This window comes from Oncorhynchus masou, chromosome 7 (assembly GCF_036934945.1).
Source record: "Oncorhynchus masou masou isolate Uvic2021 chromosome 7, UVic_Omas_1.1, whole genome shotgun sequence".
Taxonomy (NCBI): Eukaryota; Metazoa; Chordata; class Actinopteri; order Salmoniformes; family Salmonidae; genus Oncorhynchus; species Oncorhynchus masou.
The window spans coordinates 26,801,241-26,820,763 of record NC_088218.1 but is presented as its reverse complement, the minus strand read 5'-3'; the positions used below and the strand labels follow the sequence as shown (position 1 = coordinate 26,820,763).

Sequence of the window (19,523 nt, the reverse complement as noted above, 5' to 3'; positions counted from 1 at the left end):
ACATTAAGAACACCTGCTCTTTCCATGACTGACCAGGTGAATCCAGGTGAAAACTATGATCTGTTATTGATGTCAAGTGTTAAATCTATTTCAATCAGTGTAGATGAAGGGAAGAAGACTGGTTAGATGCAGCATTTTGTGTCAAGAACTGCAACGCTGCTGGGTTTTTCAGGCTCAACAGTTTCCCGTGTCTCAATGCTCCACCACCCAAAGGACATCCAGCCAACTTGACACAACTGTGGGAAGCATTTGAGTCAACATGGGCCTGCATCCCTGTGGAATGCTTTCGACAGCTTGTAGAGTCCATGCCCTGACGAATTGACGCTGTTCTAAGACTAAAATGAGGGGGATGCAACGCAATAGGTGTTCCTAATGTTTGGTATACTCAGTGTATTTTTAAACATGATAATCTTTGAAATAACAACCACCAAAATAAAAGCCAGACAGTGAGGGAGAATCATCTAAAATTCCCCAAATATCATAGCATGGGGCATCATTGATTTTTGTTATGTTTGAGTCACTCAGATGGCATAAGCCATGGCAAAAGTTGCAGAATTGCTTGGAATTAGCTTTAAAGCCTACATTTTTCTGTCCTTTGACAAAATCTGTAGAATTGCAGGATTTTCAGTTACATTACTAAAGCCCAAGAAACAAACACTTAGCTTCCTAGTACATATGGAAATTAAAAACATGTTTCTGAATGACTTTTGAGGGTTACTGTCAATGATGTATTACATAAAAATAGTCCGATGCAAGGCACATGGTCCCTCAGCGCTCGTGGGCCCCCTCTCCTGCGGGCTGTGGGGTGTCTGGCTGCATTGCATTTGGACTGTGAGATGATTCAATATCACCATCTGCCCAGCCTTTGGGCTACATGGCTCGCTGGTCTCAAAGACGGTGAGGTATCAAAGGAAGCATATCATTTATTAGTAGATGTCATCCTTTCCAAGCCACATTTTCAATGCACAGAAACAAAGCCTTTACAGAATGTGCCCCCAGGTTAATGGTTAAGTAAACTGCTCAGAACATTGCAGATAGAAATGTAATGAATAGTTATTTTTCAAGATGGAAAATCAGATCTGCTCTACAAAATGCATATAATATTGTATAACATTGCATACCTGAACAGACCACACTCTTGTAAACGCTGTTTGATTGTCTTGCATAGTTGGTAATGCATTCACATAAATGATTCAGTGTTTGTGGTGCATCTGAGGTCTATGCTGTATGTACTCATTGGCCAATAAGAAACAACCGTTTCCAATTGGAAAACAAATGTTTTCCTTTGCATGACTTAATGAACACGACCTAGGAATATGTTAAGGTACCGCAAAATAGTTAATTTGAGCTCCTACACAATTTAGGGTTGGATTCATTGCTTATCGACGAAGTTCAGCTATATATAGTATACTTGAAGTGTAAAGGTAATTTCCCATTGGGCCGACATGCAGTAGCGTTTACCGTGAATGCAGTCTCCGCTAAGACGGCTAAAGCAACAATTGCCTTTAAAATGTCACAGGCTACAATGTGGAACTTCAGCGCTACGGATTGTATCTAACCCTCAAACGATTGTAAACTCTGCACAAATGTGGTGGTTCAGTGGTCCGTTTTTGATAGCAGCAGTTAAGATTTGCTTAGGCTTTAGACAATCAACTGTCAGTAAAAGAGCAGAAAGGCAGACTACTCTTGTTTGTTAACACAGACGGTGTGTAGTTTTGTGCAAATGTAAATATTGTAACTAATCCTTGTAGTGTTAAACAATGTACATTTCTATAGAACACACGACAGACCCATTTGTCACAGAAAAAGGTTTATTGAAAAATAAAGTTATATCCCACTTCGTCAAACTGAAACGTGTTTTTGTACAGTCGTAATTTAGTCCCAGAACAATCGTTGCTTTAGCTTTTCCATGATAGCTTAAAACAAGGTTGAGATTGGGGGAGAAAAAAAAAATCAATGAATATGTATGAAGGCAAATGCAGATTTGACAAGACATTTTGATGTTGGGTTAAAGAGACTGAAGGAACTCTTCATGTCCATAACATCTTCCTTTCAGCTATCATTTTAGGACAAACCAATTTCAAATAGACAATTAGAGGCTATTTATATTGGTTCTCAAGATCCCTCGTTTATAAATAACCAATGAAAGGAAAGAAATAGTTGACAACATACTAAGTCTGACTAATACAAGTAGAACAAGGCCACTGCCACAAAAAGCAGATGCTTCATATGCTGTATTTTACCCCACTACAAGCCTTCGGTAAACATGTCCACAACAGCATTAAGACATTTGTTTTAACCATCAAAGTCCAACACATACAATCACTGTTTACCTTTACAGTTAATGTTATAAGAAACATTATCCTTCTAGCAAACTATGAACTCAACTAACAATTCTCTGGCACTAGGTCCGATAGCTCTATTGGGCAGGTACGATAAGCGGAGTCTAGTAATAACCATCAAAAGGCACGTCATGTACTTTTTATAACGGTAGCTTGGCTGCAGATCGTATACACAAACTTAATAAAAACTGATCTGGACAGAACGGGAAAAATAGCAAGTCCTAAAATGTAAGTGACCATCTAAAAGACAACGTATCTATATTTACACATGTGCAAATGGTTTGCATTAAGATCTGAACATAGAAACGTCACGAGGTTCTTGCTGGCATTTACAATAAAAAATCAAAAGTGTGCGCTGCTTTTGTCCCAATGTCATCACACCGAAAGCACAGTGATTAGAGGAGAGCGACATGTCACTACTGTCCAGGCCAACACATTTCATCAGTGTCTTTGTGGACGGTCTCAAGGTGTGTCTGAAATGACACCCTATTCCCTATATAGTGTACTACCTTTGACCAGTTTCTAAGTTTTTTTTTGCTGCCAAGTTTCCAAAGCAGTTGGATATTATCTTTAATTCCTCATTCTCTCTCATCACTGTTGCTGGAGGATGGAGTCAGATTGGACAAACAACTCCCGTCTCATCCATCCACTTGAATGTACACGTTATATTATTTTTCGATAAATACAATTAGCCTCTGTAAAAAGAACTTTTCTATAAATAAAAAGAAACAATTCAGGAAACATATCTGTATACAAAATAAATAAAACAAATTATAAACCCATACGAAGAATATACAGTATTAGTAATATTTTGTTAATTAAAGTAGTGCATTATTTCCATTCACAACAAGGACTACTAATTCAAACTTTTATTGTTGCTTAAAGAATAAAAACTTGGCAGGCAAATTAGGATCCTAAACGATCTCCAAATGAAGGAAACAAGTAAACTAAAGTTGCAGGTGTGTGTGTTGCTCTGTCAAGAGCTATAACTTCAAGTTATTTCTATGGATGTACTGTATGTGATCTTTCGGTCTAGTGTATACATAAATACTTATCTAGAATACAAATATTCTTGATCAATATATCTTAAATAATTTAGAATATTTTTCAGATAAATCTATTGTGGTCAAGGCAATGGGCATGTGTGATACCGGTGATTGAGCTGATGTTTGATCTGCCTGGGTGACCTTTCCCACTACAGCACCATACTATATAATGTGTCACACAGACTCCCATCAAGCAGCTATTGCATCTGATAATTTCTTGAAACATTTGATTGAAATTGATTAATTAAATTATGATTTTCATTGGCTACTGGCAATTATTTTGCTCACACCTCTTCTCTGCAGCACATCCCAACTGGTCAGTCAGGCGTCTGTGGCAGTGAATGTGTCTAGTCTGCACATTGGGAACATGAGGGTCAATCTACCATGCAGGGCTACAGCGGAGCTATGGTGTACTGTGTGTATGTGAGCTGTTGTTGGGAATGACCACGAGGGACAATTTCTCAGGATTAAAAGTGATTTGGGACATCATATCTACATCTGACCACTCCCGTCTAGACGCGACTATGGGGAGCGGTACAGTTACAGTGTAAAACAGGCTCGGCATCTTCATCACACTAGCATTCTTTTTAGGTACAGATCTAGGATTATCTTCCACTCCCCCCAATCGTGACCTTAACCATAAATAAGGGGAAATAAAAACTGACCATAGATCAGGATCTATGGGCAACTTTCCATTGGAGTATTCCATTCAGAATACATGCCCTGTGCATTGTTTCATCCTAAGTAGTATGCTAGTGTGGACATTGAGCCTTATTGCCTGGGACGGCCCCTTATGGCTCTCCAGTGCAAACCGACATAGCTAAAAGAGTTCAAAGGGGACAGGGGCAGAAAGGAAAGCATGCCGAGTGTGGCGACACACTAGCTCGTTGGTCCCACGATGTGACTACAAGCTTGGAGAGAGAGAGTACCACCCACTGCCACACAGCCTAGGGGCAGTAGGGAGCTCTGTTGCCATGCACTCCGCCTCAAATATACAGCGACTCTCATTGATTCAAGTAATTCAGGCTGATGCTCAATGTCTCTTTTCTGTACCCTCCTTTCCTCCTGCCCCGTGCCTTACTGGAAACTGTTTCATTGACATTCCTAGTTCCCAGAATATGTATACAGCCCACTGGCCTCTCTCTGTCCACCGTTTGAATTTCCAGTTGTTTTCTGCCGATTCTGTGTCTGTCTGACAAGCTGATCAAAATGCCTTAAAGGTCAAAGTTCAGGTGAATAAAAACAGACATCTCATGGTTGTCTAGTTCTCAGGCAGCTCTTCCTTCCTCCAGAGGACTGGCTGTGGGAGGAGTTAGACTGCAGGTGTGGAGCTAGGGGGAGGAGTCAAGCCATCTGAGTGGTCAGAGCTAGAGGTCCCCAACCCCCTGCAGCGCTCTGGAAGGGTACGGGGTCCAATCCACTCCAGTTCGATCCTCTCCACACACCCAGACAGACAGGGGCTATAGGCAGCCTTTGCACAGCGCCACCTGGCCCTTCATGTAGTCCCGGCAGGGGCAGACGCGTTTGAGGGAGGGGTGGGCGCCGGTGCAGCTGAACAGCAGCAGGTCCGACTGGAAGACGCAGTGGTGACGTGCGTCGCTGTACGCAGGCACCACCGTGTCGCCCGACGACTCCACCGTCTGGCAGTCCATGCCGAACCTGAGACAGAAAATGGTAAATATGAAGTTCTACTTTATTGTCCACACAGGGAAATGAATTATGCTGCTGGGAGTACATAAGACACAGAACAAAGACACATAAGTAAAAATGTATCTGTACTTAAACATCTGGGATATCAGTCTGGACAGACAGATTGAGCATCACTGTGTCTGCTACGATGCACTGCAGCTCAAAGAGAAAATTCCTTTACTTGATTACCATTTTTTTTCTTTATATTGAACCTTTATTTAACTAGGCAAGTCAGTTAAGAACAAATTCTTATTTACATTAACGGCCTACCCCGGCCAAACCCGAAAGACTGGGTCAATTGTGCGCCACCCTATGGGACTCCCAATCACGTCCGGATGTGATACAGTCTGGATACAGCCATTACATTGAGTCCTGACGTCTCAATAACCACTCGCTGCTGACACGGAGTTTAAGTTGACATTTGACAACTGCAATAAATGTTTCCCTCAGATCTGTCTCATTTTTTATCATCTGAAACTTTATAAAGGGAATAGCTTGTGTGTGACCTCTAGTGATGCAAATTCAGCACAGCAGCGGACAGGTATTGAATATAAATGTATGCTATACTGCCACCTGTTGGGTAGAAAGCAAAATGCATGTTAAGGTGTACTATATGTGCACACACTAACCGGGCCAGGTCCTTGTCCTTGTTGAGGTGCTGGAAGAAGGAGGGCTCGCAGATGAGCTGCTCCTCCTGACACACCTTCTTACAGGAGCACCCCGGCTCAGCCAGCTTCACCTGCAGAGCACTGAGGGGAGGCCACATCACCTGGCCATGGCAGAAATCCTAGAGAGAAAAGGAGAGACAGAGGGAGTAAAGGGTGAATGGTGCCGAAACAAAATGACAGTTGGGGTCGGCACAATTGTGTGCAAAGGCTCTGACTGCTGTACCGGAGAATGGAGAGGACAGTTATAGCGAGGTCGTACCTGATTCTCAATGAAAGCGTTGACTCTTTGCAGCATCCCCTCACAGGTGAACTCATAGGGCAGGTAGGGCTCGATCTGAGGATAGAAAACACAGAGTCAGGCTAGAGCTGGACATAAGCACTTATAGGCTGTAGAATGTTAGTCAGCTTGCTTAGAGTACATGCACATGTCTGCTTCAGATGTGCCTATAGTGGGACAGGTACTGTAGTGGGTCAGTGAGAAAAGAAAGGGCTGAAGAGAGAGAGAGCGCAAGTGTGTGTGTACAGTATGTGTGCACACGCGCGTCAGAACCCTCCAACCCTGACCGAGGCCTTCTAGACGGACACACTCCTGAAATATATATACACACAACCAACTACCTACAGTAGCGCCAAGGATATGAGCGAGAACTCCACACACTATAGTCATTACCGTTCTGTAGTCAACAGAGCAAAACTCAATGAGGCAAACTACTGAGCTGCATCCTTGTTCCATCGAAACAACTTCAGATAAAGGTGCTGTGAAACTCTAATTGGTGAATAAACCTTTGTGATTGGTGGAATAACATTCTACGCTCTCGGCCGTAGAGAGAGGAGACAGAGGGTGCATGGTAAAATGCCACCCTATTCCCTACATGATGCACTACTTTTGACCAGAACCAGGGCCCTGGGTCAAATTAGTGCACTATAAAGGGAACAGGGTGCCACCCAGAGAGAAAATTAAGCTGAGGGCTGTTGGTCTGGACACCATATGAGACACAGAAACCATGAGACTTCTCTAATGAACATAGCCATTGTTCGGGCACCCCTGCAGAATAACAAGGTCAGTGTTCCCAATGGCACCGCATTCCCTAATCCTTACATAGCGCACTACTTATGATCAGAGTCCATAGAGGAGTGCACTATATAGGGAATAGGGTGCCATTGGGGACACACCCACGAGGTCTGCTTGCCCCTGGACTTAAATATGCACGGGACCAGTGAGGGGAGAGAGAAAGAAAAGCTCTCACTTTGCTATTCTCAATTCATCTCTCTGTGAATTAATTACTCTTATTCTTCTGCTCGGGCCCCCTTGGAATTTGTGATCATGCTCTCTGCTTCCCTGACTGGTACAATCGTTTGTGTATCTGAGGCTTTAGGAAATGAGACTGGGAGAGTTTTCATTTCAGACTGTGAATATAAAGGAGAGAATGCGTAGGGAAACATGTATTATGCTTGTGTGTGTGTGTGTTTTAAGGGTACCTTCTGACTGAGGATTGAGCGGATGGCTCTCTCCACCTCCGCAGGGTTGTCGATGTTCACCGTCCACACGTGGGGCTGGCCAATATACACCTCAGCATATGGGTGCTGGGAGGTCAACTGCATGAGAACACATTTTTATTGAATTTCTTCAACTGCCATAAAAATATTATTGACAAGATATATAGTGCTATGTTTGATTATTTATTCACGTTTATATACATTTAGCAGGTTTGGCAGATGCTCTTATCCAGAGATGATTGTGCACTATCAATCATCGACCTCAGACAATACTGAAGTCACATTGGCTGAATAAGCTCGTCAGCTAATAAATAGACAGTCCCTTGGCAGGCTAAAAAACAGGATCAAACACACGACACAGTAGTTCACTTCAATAGGAGAGCCACATCACAGAAGAAGAGCTATCGTGCACACAAGCTCAACAAACTAGACCCTATCCTTCAACAAACACCAGACTGACTTATTACGGAGGACCTGTCATGAATAAAAGAAAGGAGAGGTAGCAGCACAGAAGGGAATAGAGGACTAGGTTGTCTCTCCCTCACACACACACTTTGACTGGGGTCCCTGGGCAGAGTGGCGCCTCTCACCTCTCTCAGGGTGGGCTTGCCCTTGAAGAAGTCTGTGTTCTTGCTGCTCTTGGGAGGGGTGAACTTGGGGTTGAGGAAGGCACAGCCATTGGCTATGGCCTCTAGGGGGGCAGGGCCTTCGTAGGGGAAGGAAAGGCCGACAAACAGCTGTGGAGAAAAAGAGCATTACATTTACATTGACATTTAGCAGATGATATTGTCCAGAGCAACTTACAATCAATGCATTCAACTAAGTTAAGTAGGAAACAACAACTACATAGCACAGTTATTGCAAGACCCCATCAGCAGAATCAGTGCCAGGATGAAAAAAACTATTGCAGGTGTGAGTGCAAGAAATATTTTCCTCTTCTGAGAAATAAGAGGAGACACCTCTTACTTCCTGGAATTCCCACAGCCGTGTCTGTTTGTTTCCTCTGCACCAGTAGCAGACAGCTTTTATTTTTCACCATCCCTAAGTGTTCTGCTATAAAACTGGGTCCTATAGAGGGCTTCTCCTGTCTTGCTTTTGTGTGGTCTGTGTGTGTGTCGGCCCAAGGAGGGGCTAACGAGGAGTTCACACACATGGTAGAATGAAAACGTACAGAGACAAACAATGACCAGAGGAGGAAGTAAGGGGTGTGGGTGTTACGGTTGGTCCCTGGATATGAGACTCTGTTTTTACTTGGGGGAAAAACACATGCATGCCAGGGATAAAATGTTAATGACTGAATTAGTGGTGAATATTATTTATTTAAATAAAATATATTTATTTAAATAAAATATATTTATTTTAATATATATATATAGATCTGTATTAAAAAAGCGGAATATTGGCATAGCCAGACTCTTTAAATAAGTGTGTTTTATGTACTTAACATTGAAGCCATCTCGTCCAAGCACTACTCGGCACTGATACAAGTACAGCAGCTACAGCACTTGTATTACTCGCACTTCTCGAGAAAAAAAAACGCTCATCGCACAAATACGGTCCTGTCATTGGAGAGAACAGGCCATGCCAATCACCCCAACAAAGACTCCACACACACACACACAGAGGATAATAGAAAACCCATTGAGCTGGATGACCAAAGCAAATATCTGAGAGGCTCTTCTAACATGCTGGAACCAGAGGTGACTAGCCCGTGAAGCGTGCCACAATAATGTGTTTGTCTGAGGCCCCATTAGTAAAAAAGAGCCATTGGAGCTGGGGTTGTTATAGCGGAGGGCCGGCGACGGCGACAATGGCTGGTCTGTGAGTCGGCGAGGGCCAGATCCCACCGGGTCAGTGCCGGCCCTGCCTGGGGAGACAGAGGGTCTCTTCAGTTCGGCCCACTGTTGGCAACACTGCTGTACATGGACTCTCCCATACCATTCCTTTCTCTTCAGCCTATACCCATACCATCCTTCTCCTCAGCCACTGTACCGCACTACTCTCCTTAAGAGCTACTGGGTGTGCAGGGTTTTGTTCCAGCCCTGCAGTAACAATTCATCTAATCATGGTCCAGAGTGAAATCCTTATCATGATTATTTAAAAATCAGGCGTGTTAGTGACGAGCTGGAGCAAAAGCCCGCAGTCCCAGGAGAGTAGCTCCCCAGAACCGGAGTTGGAGAACCCCAATGTAAACACTGAACAGCAGTGGGACAAACAGTAGATAGGGTTGACTGCAGCTTTCAGCGTTGTGTCAACAGGTGGCAGCAGAGGCTGACTGGTGGTGCTTCCTCGCAGGCAAGACTGCAGCCCAGTGAGCCCACAGGCCTGACAATCAGCTGCTATTTATAGAGCAAACTCCTCTCAGACAGTGTAGTGCATAGCACAGCATAGAAGCACAGCATACAAAAGCATAGCGTAGCATATGCTAAATGGAAATTGTGAGAAGGAATCTATATAGGGGGTGGTGAGAAGTTGAGGCAACCAGGCTAGTTGTAAGTGCTTCAGATATCACTTAGAAAAAGGTAGCTAGCGATGTGAAAGGGAAAAGTAGTAAATACCTTCAATGAAATACAGTACTTGAACAACTTCAGAAGAAGAATGTGGTCATATGCCAGTATAAAGAAGGCCGAGACCTAGGAGAGAAAAGCCAGTGATCCAGCACTAAATACTGCAGACTAATGTGTCACATTGGACTGTTATTTCCACAGAAGGGCCCTTTTGCAATAGCATGGATCTGGAGTGAAGTTTCCCCTAATAACAGAATAGATGCTTGCAAGCATGTTACTGTACTGTGCTGTGCACTGGACAAATAAACTCTGATTTGATTTTGTTCAAGGGTCAGCTTACCCTCCCTGAATCTTAAACATAACCATTAGTGGGGAAAATGTTAAACTGACCCAAGATCAGAGTGTAGGGGCAACGTCACACAACTCCAGACCAATGGTTCATCTTGGACTGTTATTTCAATAGAAGGGCCCTTTGGCATAGCATGACAGAGGAGATGAGATGAACATGTTCGACTGGTCTGAGGGATAGGCTGGCTATGCAAACAACCCATGGTTAAACCTCATACCACACAGGGAAGACGCAAATTGCATGTAGAGCGGGAGGACAATAGCTGTAGCCTACTGTACTTCATTCTAGGTACAAAATTCTGTCTCTCAAGTCATAAAGAGATAACTAGGACCTTCGATCCAATGAAAGCGGGAACAACATGGACCCCGTCTTCAATACGGTTGTAAACGCAAGTTAGTGTACGTTTCAGGAGATTTAGTATTTAATTAGGATCCCCATTAGCTACAGCCAAAGCATTAAAATCAAATGTTATTGGTCACATACACGTGTTTAGCATATGTTAATGTGAGTGTAGCGAAATGCTTGTCTTAGTACCAATGCCATTTAATATTATACTAGGGCAGTATAATGCTGGTTCATTGCCAACTCAATACAGTGCCTTCCACCCCTGCTTTATACTGTATCTATGTATTCCATGTCGTATTGCCAAAAATCTCGTGGGAGCAATTAACACAGGCAATATGTTAGCAGGTAAATGCTTTATTCATAAAGTGGAGCAGGGAGGAAAGCATGGCTGGAAAACACCTTGCCTCCTTCTTCTTGTTATCCCAACAACACAATGCTGCTGCACTCACTCTCTTTTCAAGCCTGAATCTTGCTATAGTTTGATTTCCGGATTTACCACAGTTTTTTGCGACAGGCTTGCACATAATCACAGCCTCTTTTCAGACTATTTGGGACCGGTATAACCTGGCCCCAGATCTATTTGAGTGCACCAACATATGAGTGGGCTATACAGAACAAACAGACCAGTTGTGTGGCTTGAAAACAGGCAGTGTGGTTGGAGGTGCTTCAGAAGAAGTGAGCATTGAGCAGTTGCATTGTGTCACGAGCAGTGGCAGGCCTGGGCATGACATGAATGGAGGCCCTTCTGAGGCACTCTGGGTGAGATCACTATGACTAATGAAGTGCTGAGAGATCCTGACACTCGCCTTGACACTTTGAGCAATGTCATTATGGCAGTGACATCATACACCATCTTCTTCAACTCTGGTGTATGTGTGTTTATTGTATATATATGTGTGTGTATGTGTAAGCTCTCACCCGGTGTGTTTGTGTGCATGCGTGTTGCTCTCACCTTGGTCTCCCTGAGGAGGAACTGCAGGTCACGGCCGCTCAGGATGCCGTAGTTTCTCACGTAGCTGGGCAAGTGCAGAGTGCTGGTACCGTGCACGGTGGCATGCACCTCCGTGTAGGTGTGGATGATGTCAAGGTAGGTCTTCTTGTTCTGAAACACACAGTAAGTGGTGGTTACCAGTCAGTGAGACCCTACTACTGTACATATTGTAGTTCACACTGTGTTTTGTGCACAGTACATAACCTGGCCTCATTATAGAGCTCTACGTTGATGTTGAGATTCTCAAAACAGGGCTAAAGGAAACAAAGCATTATATTGTTATTGTATCTGGAACTCTGCCTCTAATCTGCAATATATTCTTAAAAGTGGATGACACACAGACAACATGAAAACAATGTCTGGTAACGCTTAACTTAAATGCTGACAGGCAATGCATTATGATGTGGTTATAACGCATTATAAGACTTGCATGGTCCCTTATGTCTTATTACCGTCTCCTTAAAATGATTTGGATTAAATAACAGCCATAACCTATTATGAGGCATACTATAAGACATCATAAAGGTTATACAAGCTTATAACAATTGGAAATGACTAGACTATTATAGCTGAAACTAACACAGGAAATTATGTCAGGCAAGGAGCTCATTGCTGATAAGAGATGGCTCCTCGCTGGAGTAAACTGACTCAAAACACTTCCGAGCAAAACAAACGGAGAGAGTACTGTTGGATCAACATGATCTCTCTCGCAAACAAAAGGGAGATAAGCAGAGCCCCCAGTCCCAAATGGCACCCTATTCCCTATGAAGTGCACTCCTTTTGACAAGGGCGCATAGGGCTCTGGTCAAAAGTAGCGCACTATGCAGTAGGAAAAAGGGAACACAAAAATAAGTTTCAGGGAGAATGACGACAGAAACTAGTATCCACTGAGAGATGAAAGATGACTCATGCCTTCATTTCTGTCTCATTATCAAAACTGTAATCATGGATATTCATTGGGTTGGTGGCAATTTACAGTAAAAATACATCAAATAAGAGATTTGTTCATACGATTTGAGAAGTCTTGATTATAACACTTTAGGTAGGTCTAATGTTTGCAACAATTTCCTGAGCTGTCACACCTAAATACTTTGAATGCAGAACATTCCTAAACTAGTCCATAAAATTGGCGAGTACTCATCAGGCATATTTTTCACTGCACTGCTCATAGAAAGAAAAATGCAATAGTGAAGGATAGGATTCAGGTGACAGCAGACAGCGGGAGGGGATAACCAGTTTGATCAAGCATCGATTGCGACATCCTCCCCGGAGAAACCCCTAATGGTAGGCTGTTTAAACTGAAGCAAGGAACAAGAGACTGGAACAGCTGCTTTCCTCTCACCCACGCACGTACATCCTTCCAAGCAGCCCCCAGGTGTGCTCAGGTAGTGGCAAACTGCGCTGGCACCACACATTAGCAAGTCATTTCCAACCCGACATGATATGATTATTTAACAAAAAAATCAGTTTAGAATACGTGTGGACCAGATCTTGCCTTGCAAATCAGCAATTTGTTTGGACTTAACTGGCAGTGAACATGCATTTTTGGTTGTAGGCCCTTTTAATATAATTTACTTGTGGTGTACAGTTTAATATTTTAAACTAAAAGGCAGGTTTATAGCCTGTTTGACCAAGAAGCCTACAATTCAAATAGGCTACGGAAGGATGGAGTCTCCTGCATTCCCACTTCCTTTCCAACAATTGCGATTTAAGAGAACATGTCGGCCTACCGTCCGGAGAGTTAAAGATTCATAATTGAAGAGATAAGTTCTCCTGATATTTCTTATACCATGCCTTACACAATCAATAAATTGGCAGCCTTTCAACATAAGGCTACAGTATTTTCTGTCTATAGGCATAGGCTATCAGTGTACCACACAAGCTCACAACATGAGCAGATTAACTTGGTCAAAATGTTTCTTTATTAAAGACTATCAGAATGTGTCGGTAACTCTGCATTATAGTCAAACCTATTTTGAGCAAAAGCACTGAAGCTAGGGAACGCTGACAAATAGCTTATCACTCAAGTCAATTAATATTAGCTAGCAAACTTAAAGAAAAGAAAATGACAAAATAGCCAACGAAATAGGAGAGCCCACATTTTTTAAATGTTTATCGCTCAGGTCTTAAAAATATGGGTAACCCCTTTCTCCTCTGTATCCATAATGTGCATAAATTAGGTTTTTACTCCCTGTACTCAATTTCATTCAGCTTCACATCAGCAAAAAACAACTCCATGTTTCAGAAACTCACTCTATATAGCCTTTGGGCGGTAGGTAGCCTAGTGGTCAGAGTGTTGGGCCAGTAACCAAAAGGTTGCTTGCTCTAATACCCGAGCTGCCCCTGAGCAAGGTTCCCCGGGTGCCGCAGACGTGGATGCCGATTAAGGTAGCACCCCGCACCCTTGTTTCAGAGGGGTTAGGTTAAATGCGGAAGACACATTTTAGTTGAAGGCATTCAACCCTTTCCCTATAAGGCTAATCACTATTTTCCGCTGCTTCCTTCTCCTCTCCCACAACAGTAGCCTATTTTTCCCACAGTGGCTCGTTTTCATGAAGCGAAAATGCGGTTTTGACACAAAATTATAGTCTGACATATTTGGTTTGATGAAAGGGGACACACAGGGATCTGAGGTTTAACTACAACATTCTGGATCCCGGGTCGGATCAAGGGTAATCGGGTCGGGTAGATCCGTGAAGACCTCTAGCACAGAGTAGTAGCTATGTCTCCAGCATCCTTTGACCTTCTAAGTCCAACACAAATCAATATCATAAACAACAGTCTAACTACCATACAAATCAATAACTTAGACAACATTCCCCCAAAAATTCAAACTTCTATGAAAATCCATATTCTAAACATTCCAAAAACAAATCAACCTGCCTACAAGCTCATTCTTTCTGTGCAAAGCAGGCTGATACAGAATGTCTCCAGCGCACACAGCATCCTTTGTTAGCTTTAGGAACAGGAAGGAGAACAGTGGAGTGACTACAGTACATCAGGCTCTCCTTTGAGTGCGTCTTACACAGGCCAGTCGCCCGGCCCCTAGGGATGCCCTATCAGATGCCTCCTGGCAGCCCGTTGTAATGGGAGCCTTAGAGTCTGAGTCCCAAATGGCACCCTATTCCCTATATAGTGCACTACTTTTGACCAAAGCCCAATAGGCCTTGGTCAACAATAGCGCACTATAAAGGGAACAGGTTGCCGTTTGGTTCTCAGACTTAGAGAGAGCAGAGATCCAGGCAGGGTGGAGGTGGCTACCTGTAATTAGATGATGAAATGTCTACTCTCTAATATGTGTACCCCAGAGAGCTGGGGCTTGGGTGGAGGGTTAGAGGAAGGTTACGGTAGAAGAGTGGAGAGTAGGAAGGAGTGAATTGTGTACACACACACACACACACACACGTGCATATGTACGTACACACTAGAATGGCAAAAGTATGGAAATGGTGATGATGATATATGATTACAACAGTGAATCCCACAAGTTTCCGCAGTGCAGACTGATTGTTCATTCTCAGTGCCGTGCCTATAAGGGGGTGAGGGCTGTTTAGGCCAGTAGTATGGCTACAGGCTAGGGCTCGGCTGTTTGTAGTCTAGCCCAATTATTTTCAAAGACATTTCGAAGTAAGTATTTGGATATTTTTGTATTTGAATAAGTCATATTGGAATGCATTTGGAAATACACTTTGAAAGTATTGGCATGTATTTGTCTGTGCAGTTTTAAATACAAATATTTAAATACTCCATGAATTTGAAACCAGGTCTGCTTGGTCATAGGGGTATTTGAAGTAACGTATTTGGAAACAAGTATTTCAAAATAGTTTAAAATAATAGTAAATCATTTAAAAAAATAATAATTTGGCCACATTTGAAAAATACTCAAATACACAGACAATAAGTATTTCAAATACAAATACACATGTACTTGAACCGGAGCGGAACTTTCTCTAGGGACGAGGGGTCATGTCCGCAGGTCTGCTGACGGTATGTGAGGACTGGAATGAGGTGTTTGCTATAGCAACACTATAGCTTACACTCGCTTAACTGGTTTGGTTTATTAATGACTGGAGGGTCACTCTGGAGTTCTCAGAAAAACAGCACACTGTTTTTCTGAGAACTCCAGTCAGTTGAAACATGTAAAGCGTTGGTTGAGGATGGTCATCACAAAAAAGGCATACGCTATGTATACGTGAAGATATCATACAGCTAGGCCTATTTTCTCAAGATGGATACGGTTTTTGATACATCTTCATTTTTGATTAGCGTAACTATTTTCTTACGACAAATGTTTGTGATAAATGTGTGTGCATGCTTTCTAGTTGGTCTTGATCTATAATCTTGGATGGATTCAGTTATTTTTTGTCAATGATCTACACAAAATACTCTATATAGTCAAAGATGAAGAAAAATAAAACATTGCTATATCTTGATAAAATAAGTATTTACTCCCTTGAGCCAATGCATGATTGAAACACCTTTAGTCTTTTGGGGTAAGTGTCTAAGACTGGATTGTGCAACATGTGCCCATTATTTTTTTATCAAAATTATTCAAGCTCTGTCAAGTTGGTTGTCTTGCCATAGATATTCAAGCAGATTTAAGTCAAAACTGTAAAATCGGCCACTCAGGATCAATCACTAGAAAAAACTGAAAAGCAAAGGAGGGGAGGAAAGGAGGAAAGGAAAGGGAGATATCATAGGAGGAAAGGGATCGAGGAAAGAAAATGAGGAAAGGGATCTAAGAAAGGAGGAAAGGACAGTCATCTCCTGCATAGACTGAGGGTGTCCTAATATGGACACTATAGCCACATTTGTGGATTGTACAACCTAAAACCAGTAGAAAGAGTCTGAAAATTCTGTAAACAACAACTACAGATCCACAAGCAAATTTGTACGTGTAATTGCACATCCAGTAGTTGTAAATTGTCCTGCTGAAAGGTGAATTCATCTCCCAGTGTCTGGAGTTTGCCTGTGCTTCGCTCCATTCAGTTTATTTTAATCATTACAAGCATACCCATAACATGATGCAGCCACCACTATGCTGGAAAATATGGAGAGTGGTACTCAGTAATGTGTTGTATTGTATTTGCCCCAAACATAACACTTTATATTCAGGATAAAAAAGTTATTTGCTTGCCACATTTTTTTTACAGTACTACTTTTAGTGCCTTGTTGCAAACAGGATGTATGTTTCGGAATATTTGTATTCTGTACATGCTTCCTTATTTTACTATGTCAATTAGGGTAGTATTGTGGAGTAACTACAATGTTGTTGATCCATCCTCAGTTTTCTCCCATCACAACCATTAAACTCTGTAAATGTTTTAAAGTTTCCTTCCTCTCCGGCAACTGAGTTAGGAAGGACACCTGTATCTTTGTAGTGACTGGGTGCATTGACACACCCTCCAATTGCCAAGAGTGTGCAAAACTGTCATCCAGGCAAAGTGTGGCTACTTTGAAGAATCTAAAATATATTTTGATTTGTTTATCACTTTTTTGGTAACTACATTATTCTATATATGTGTTAGTTTTGATGTCTTTATTATTCTACAAACGTAGAAAACAGTAAAAATAAAGAAAAACCCTTGAATGAGTAGGTGTGTCCAAACTTCAGACTGGTACTGTATATTTACCAAATTAAGAGTCTAATCTCACTCCATAAAAGGTTCTTAAAGAACATTATTCCAGTTCAGTGTGTTTCTGGAATGAGGACATGCTGGTTTATTGTAAGTAACTTATACCTTCTGTGTTGTTCAGAGAAATGCTGTCAGTGTGTGCTTTTGTGTGATAGAGTGTCTACGCTAGTGTGCAAATGCGAGTATGTGTGTGTGCGCAAGCACTTGTGTGCCTCCCAACCTGTAAATGAAAACTGAGGAACATTGACCCGAGGACCAAGATAATGAAGACAACATGATGTCAGGCTGACTTTGGTGAGGAAGCTGATTCACTGCCTTCCTTAGCCTTTATGGGGAGTAGTATTAGGGAAATAATCAAACCAGTACATCAGCTTGGGGCAGATGATCAAAACGAGAGAGGATAGGCTTTTATTACATTGTAAATCACCTGGAAAAGTATGTGTGTGTGAATGTGTTCTGGAGTTGGGTTAAATGCGGAAGACACATTTCAGTTGAATGCATTCAGTTGTACAACTGACTAGGTATCCCTCTTTCCCTTTCTGAGGTTTTGTATTGTTTGACAAGACTGCGTTAGCCCATTGAGCTAAGCCGAAGAGGCCCTCGTGTTATGCAGGGCTCACCAGCATGTGTTGGGATACTGGAGCAGATTATTCTGGCAGTGGAGAGAACCTACCAAGTGTGAATACAACCCATGTACTCTCACAGGGGCAATATGACCTTACGCTAAATCATTTGTAATGGGTTATGAGCTTCATTGAATCCAATTAAAATAGAACAGCAGAGGAGCACTTCTTTGGTTTATAGTTCATCCATGAGTTGCTCTTTGATCATGGGATGACATACTATAGAACAAAAATAAGTTGATGCTGGATAGTAAACAATGTAAAATATTTGATTGGAAGTTTGTTTGCACAAAGGCTTCTCCGGCATTGTTCACTAATCCAGCATTTTTTTGTTCTATAAAATAGAACTGCATTCAGTTGTAGAGAATCACGGCCCTTGGAATCCCCAGATACCGTATCTTGGTACGTTTGCAAGTCTGTTCCTGATTCATCAGTCATGTGTTCTTTTTATTTAACTAGGCAAGTCAGTTAAGAAGGAATTCTTGTTTTACAATGACGGCTTACATCGGCCAAACCCGGACGACGCTGGGCCAATTGTGCGCCGCCCTATGGGACTCCCAATCACAGCCGGTGGTGATACAGCCTGGATGTAGCCTATATTTCAGTGAGTTTTTCTGTACAGCTAGAAGAATATATGTGTGGGTTTGTTTGTAAGCCTGAGTATTTGTACGTGTGCGAGTGCTCATGCTAGTGTATGCGCCCTAGCGTGTCTGTGAGTGGCTCAGTGAGGAAAAACATGTCAGGGTTACATTGATGGATCTTTGTGCACTGGGAGGACTGTGGGCGCTGTCTGTCAGCCAACATTAGCATTTCAAACACCAGTGTCATCCTCCCCTGATCTAAGCCCAGGGGACCGGTGTTTCTTTTTTATATCTCTCCCCCTCTCCCTCTGTGTCTAACTTTCTCTCTCCATCTCCATGTTCACACCCTCCCGCCGTCTCTCCTTCCCTACCTCTCCATCTTTCTCTTCCTCTTTTTCTCACCCACCCTCTCGCTGTCTATATTCTCACCGCACTTTCTATTCTGAATAAAAATATAAACGTAACACGTAAAGTATTGGTCGCATGATTCATGAGCTGAAATAAAAGATCACAGAAATGTTCCATATGCACAAAGCATATTTCTCTCAAATTTTGTGCACAAAATTGTTTCAAACTGTTAGAGTATTTCTCATTTGCCAAATTAATCCATCCATCTGACAGGTGTGGCACGTCGTTTTAGAGAATCCGCAGACCACGTGTAATCACGCCAGCCCAGGACCTCCAAAGTACACACAGCCTCAACCACCTAATCTCACAACAAGACTCAAACAACTGCTGTTTCAGAGTGCGCAGAGCCGCAACCAACAGTCACCCTTCATTCTGCCTCGGTGAGTGTGCTCGGCTCAAGCCGGGTTGCCATGGCAACGGCTCCTTGAGAGGCCTGCTTTTTGGCTGCTCGGTTATCACCTTCCCTCTCCCACTTCAAACATGTCTGTGACTGTTCGAGATGACCTGGTAGATTCAACCAGTTTGCAATGCAGCTCTTGGACACTGTTGGTGGTGTTGTTTAGGGCTATTAACCTGAGGGTTGCTGGCTCACATCCCATGGCTGACCTGGACAATGTAAAGGTAGTGAGCCAGCAGCCAAAGGCATCAGTATTCCACGTGCTACCTACTGCCATTGTGCACTTGAGGAGTAAGATACAGTGCCTTGCGAAAGTATTCGGCCCCCTTGAACTTTGCGACCTTTTGCCACATTTCAGGCTTCAAACATAAAGATATAAACCACTTTAGCTACTACACAATACTAACTTAAGAGTGAAAAAAGTAAGTCCATACATTTCAAAAC

General features: G+C 42.6%; 2 protein-coding genes across 3 annotated transcripts in view; one reads left to right on the top strand and one right to left on the bottom strand.

Moving 5' to 3' along the window:
* LOC135543602 (transmembrane protein 163a-like) overlaps nucleotides 1-3,331 on the top strand; it is a 45,551-nt gene extending 42,220 nt beyond the window's left edge. Inside the window, exon 8 of the mRNA XM_064970997.1 lies at nucleotides 3,253-3,331. Coding sequence (XP_064827069.1) covers nucleotides 3,253-3,331 — 79 coding nt within the window. The remainder of the gene's footprint in view (nucleotides 1-3,252) is intronic.
* LOC135543600 (alpha-1,6-mannosylglycoprotein 6-beta-N-acetylglucosaminyltransferase A-like) overlaps nucleotides 1,794-19,523 on the bottom strand; it is a 103,807-nt gene continuing 86,077 nt past the window's right edge. For both annotated transcript variants that reach the window (XM_064970995.1, XM_064970996.1), the window contains 6 exons: nucleotides 11,396-11,545; nucleotides 7,833-7,979; nucleotides 7,225-7,341; nucleotides 6,005-6,079; nucleotides 5,707-5,864; nucleotides 1,794-5,047 (listed from right to left, as the gene is read on the bottom strand). In XM_064970995.1, coding sequence (XP_064827067.1) covers nucleotides 4,849-5,047; nucleotides 5,707-5,864; nucleotides 6,005-6,079; nucleotides 7,225-7,341; nucleotides 7,833-7,979; nucleotides 11,396-11,545 — 846 coding nt within the window. In that variant the 3' untranslated portion in view covers nucleotides 1,794-4,848. The remainder of the gene's footprint in view (nucleotides 5,048-5,706; nucleotides 5,865-6,004; nucleotides 6,080-7,224; nucleotides 7,342-7,832; nucleotides 7,980-11,395; nucleotides 11,546-19,523) is intronic.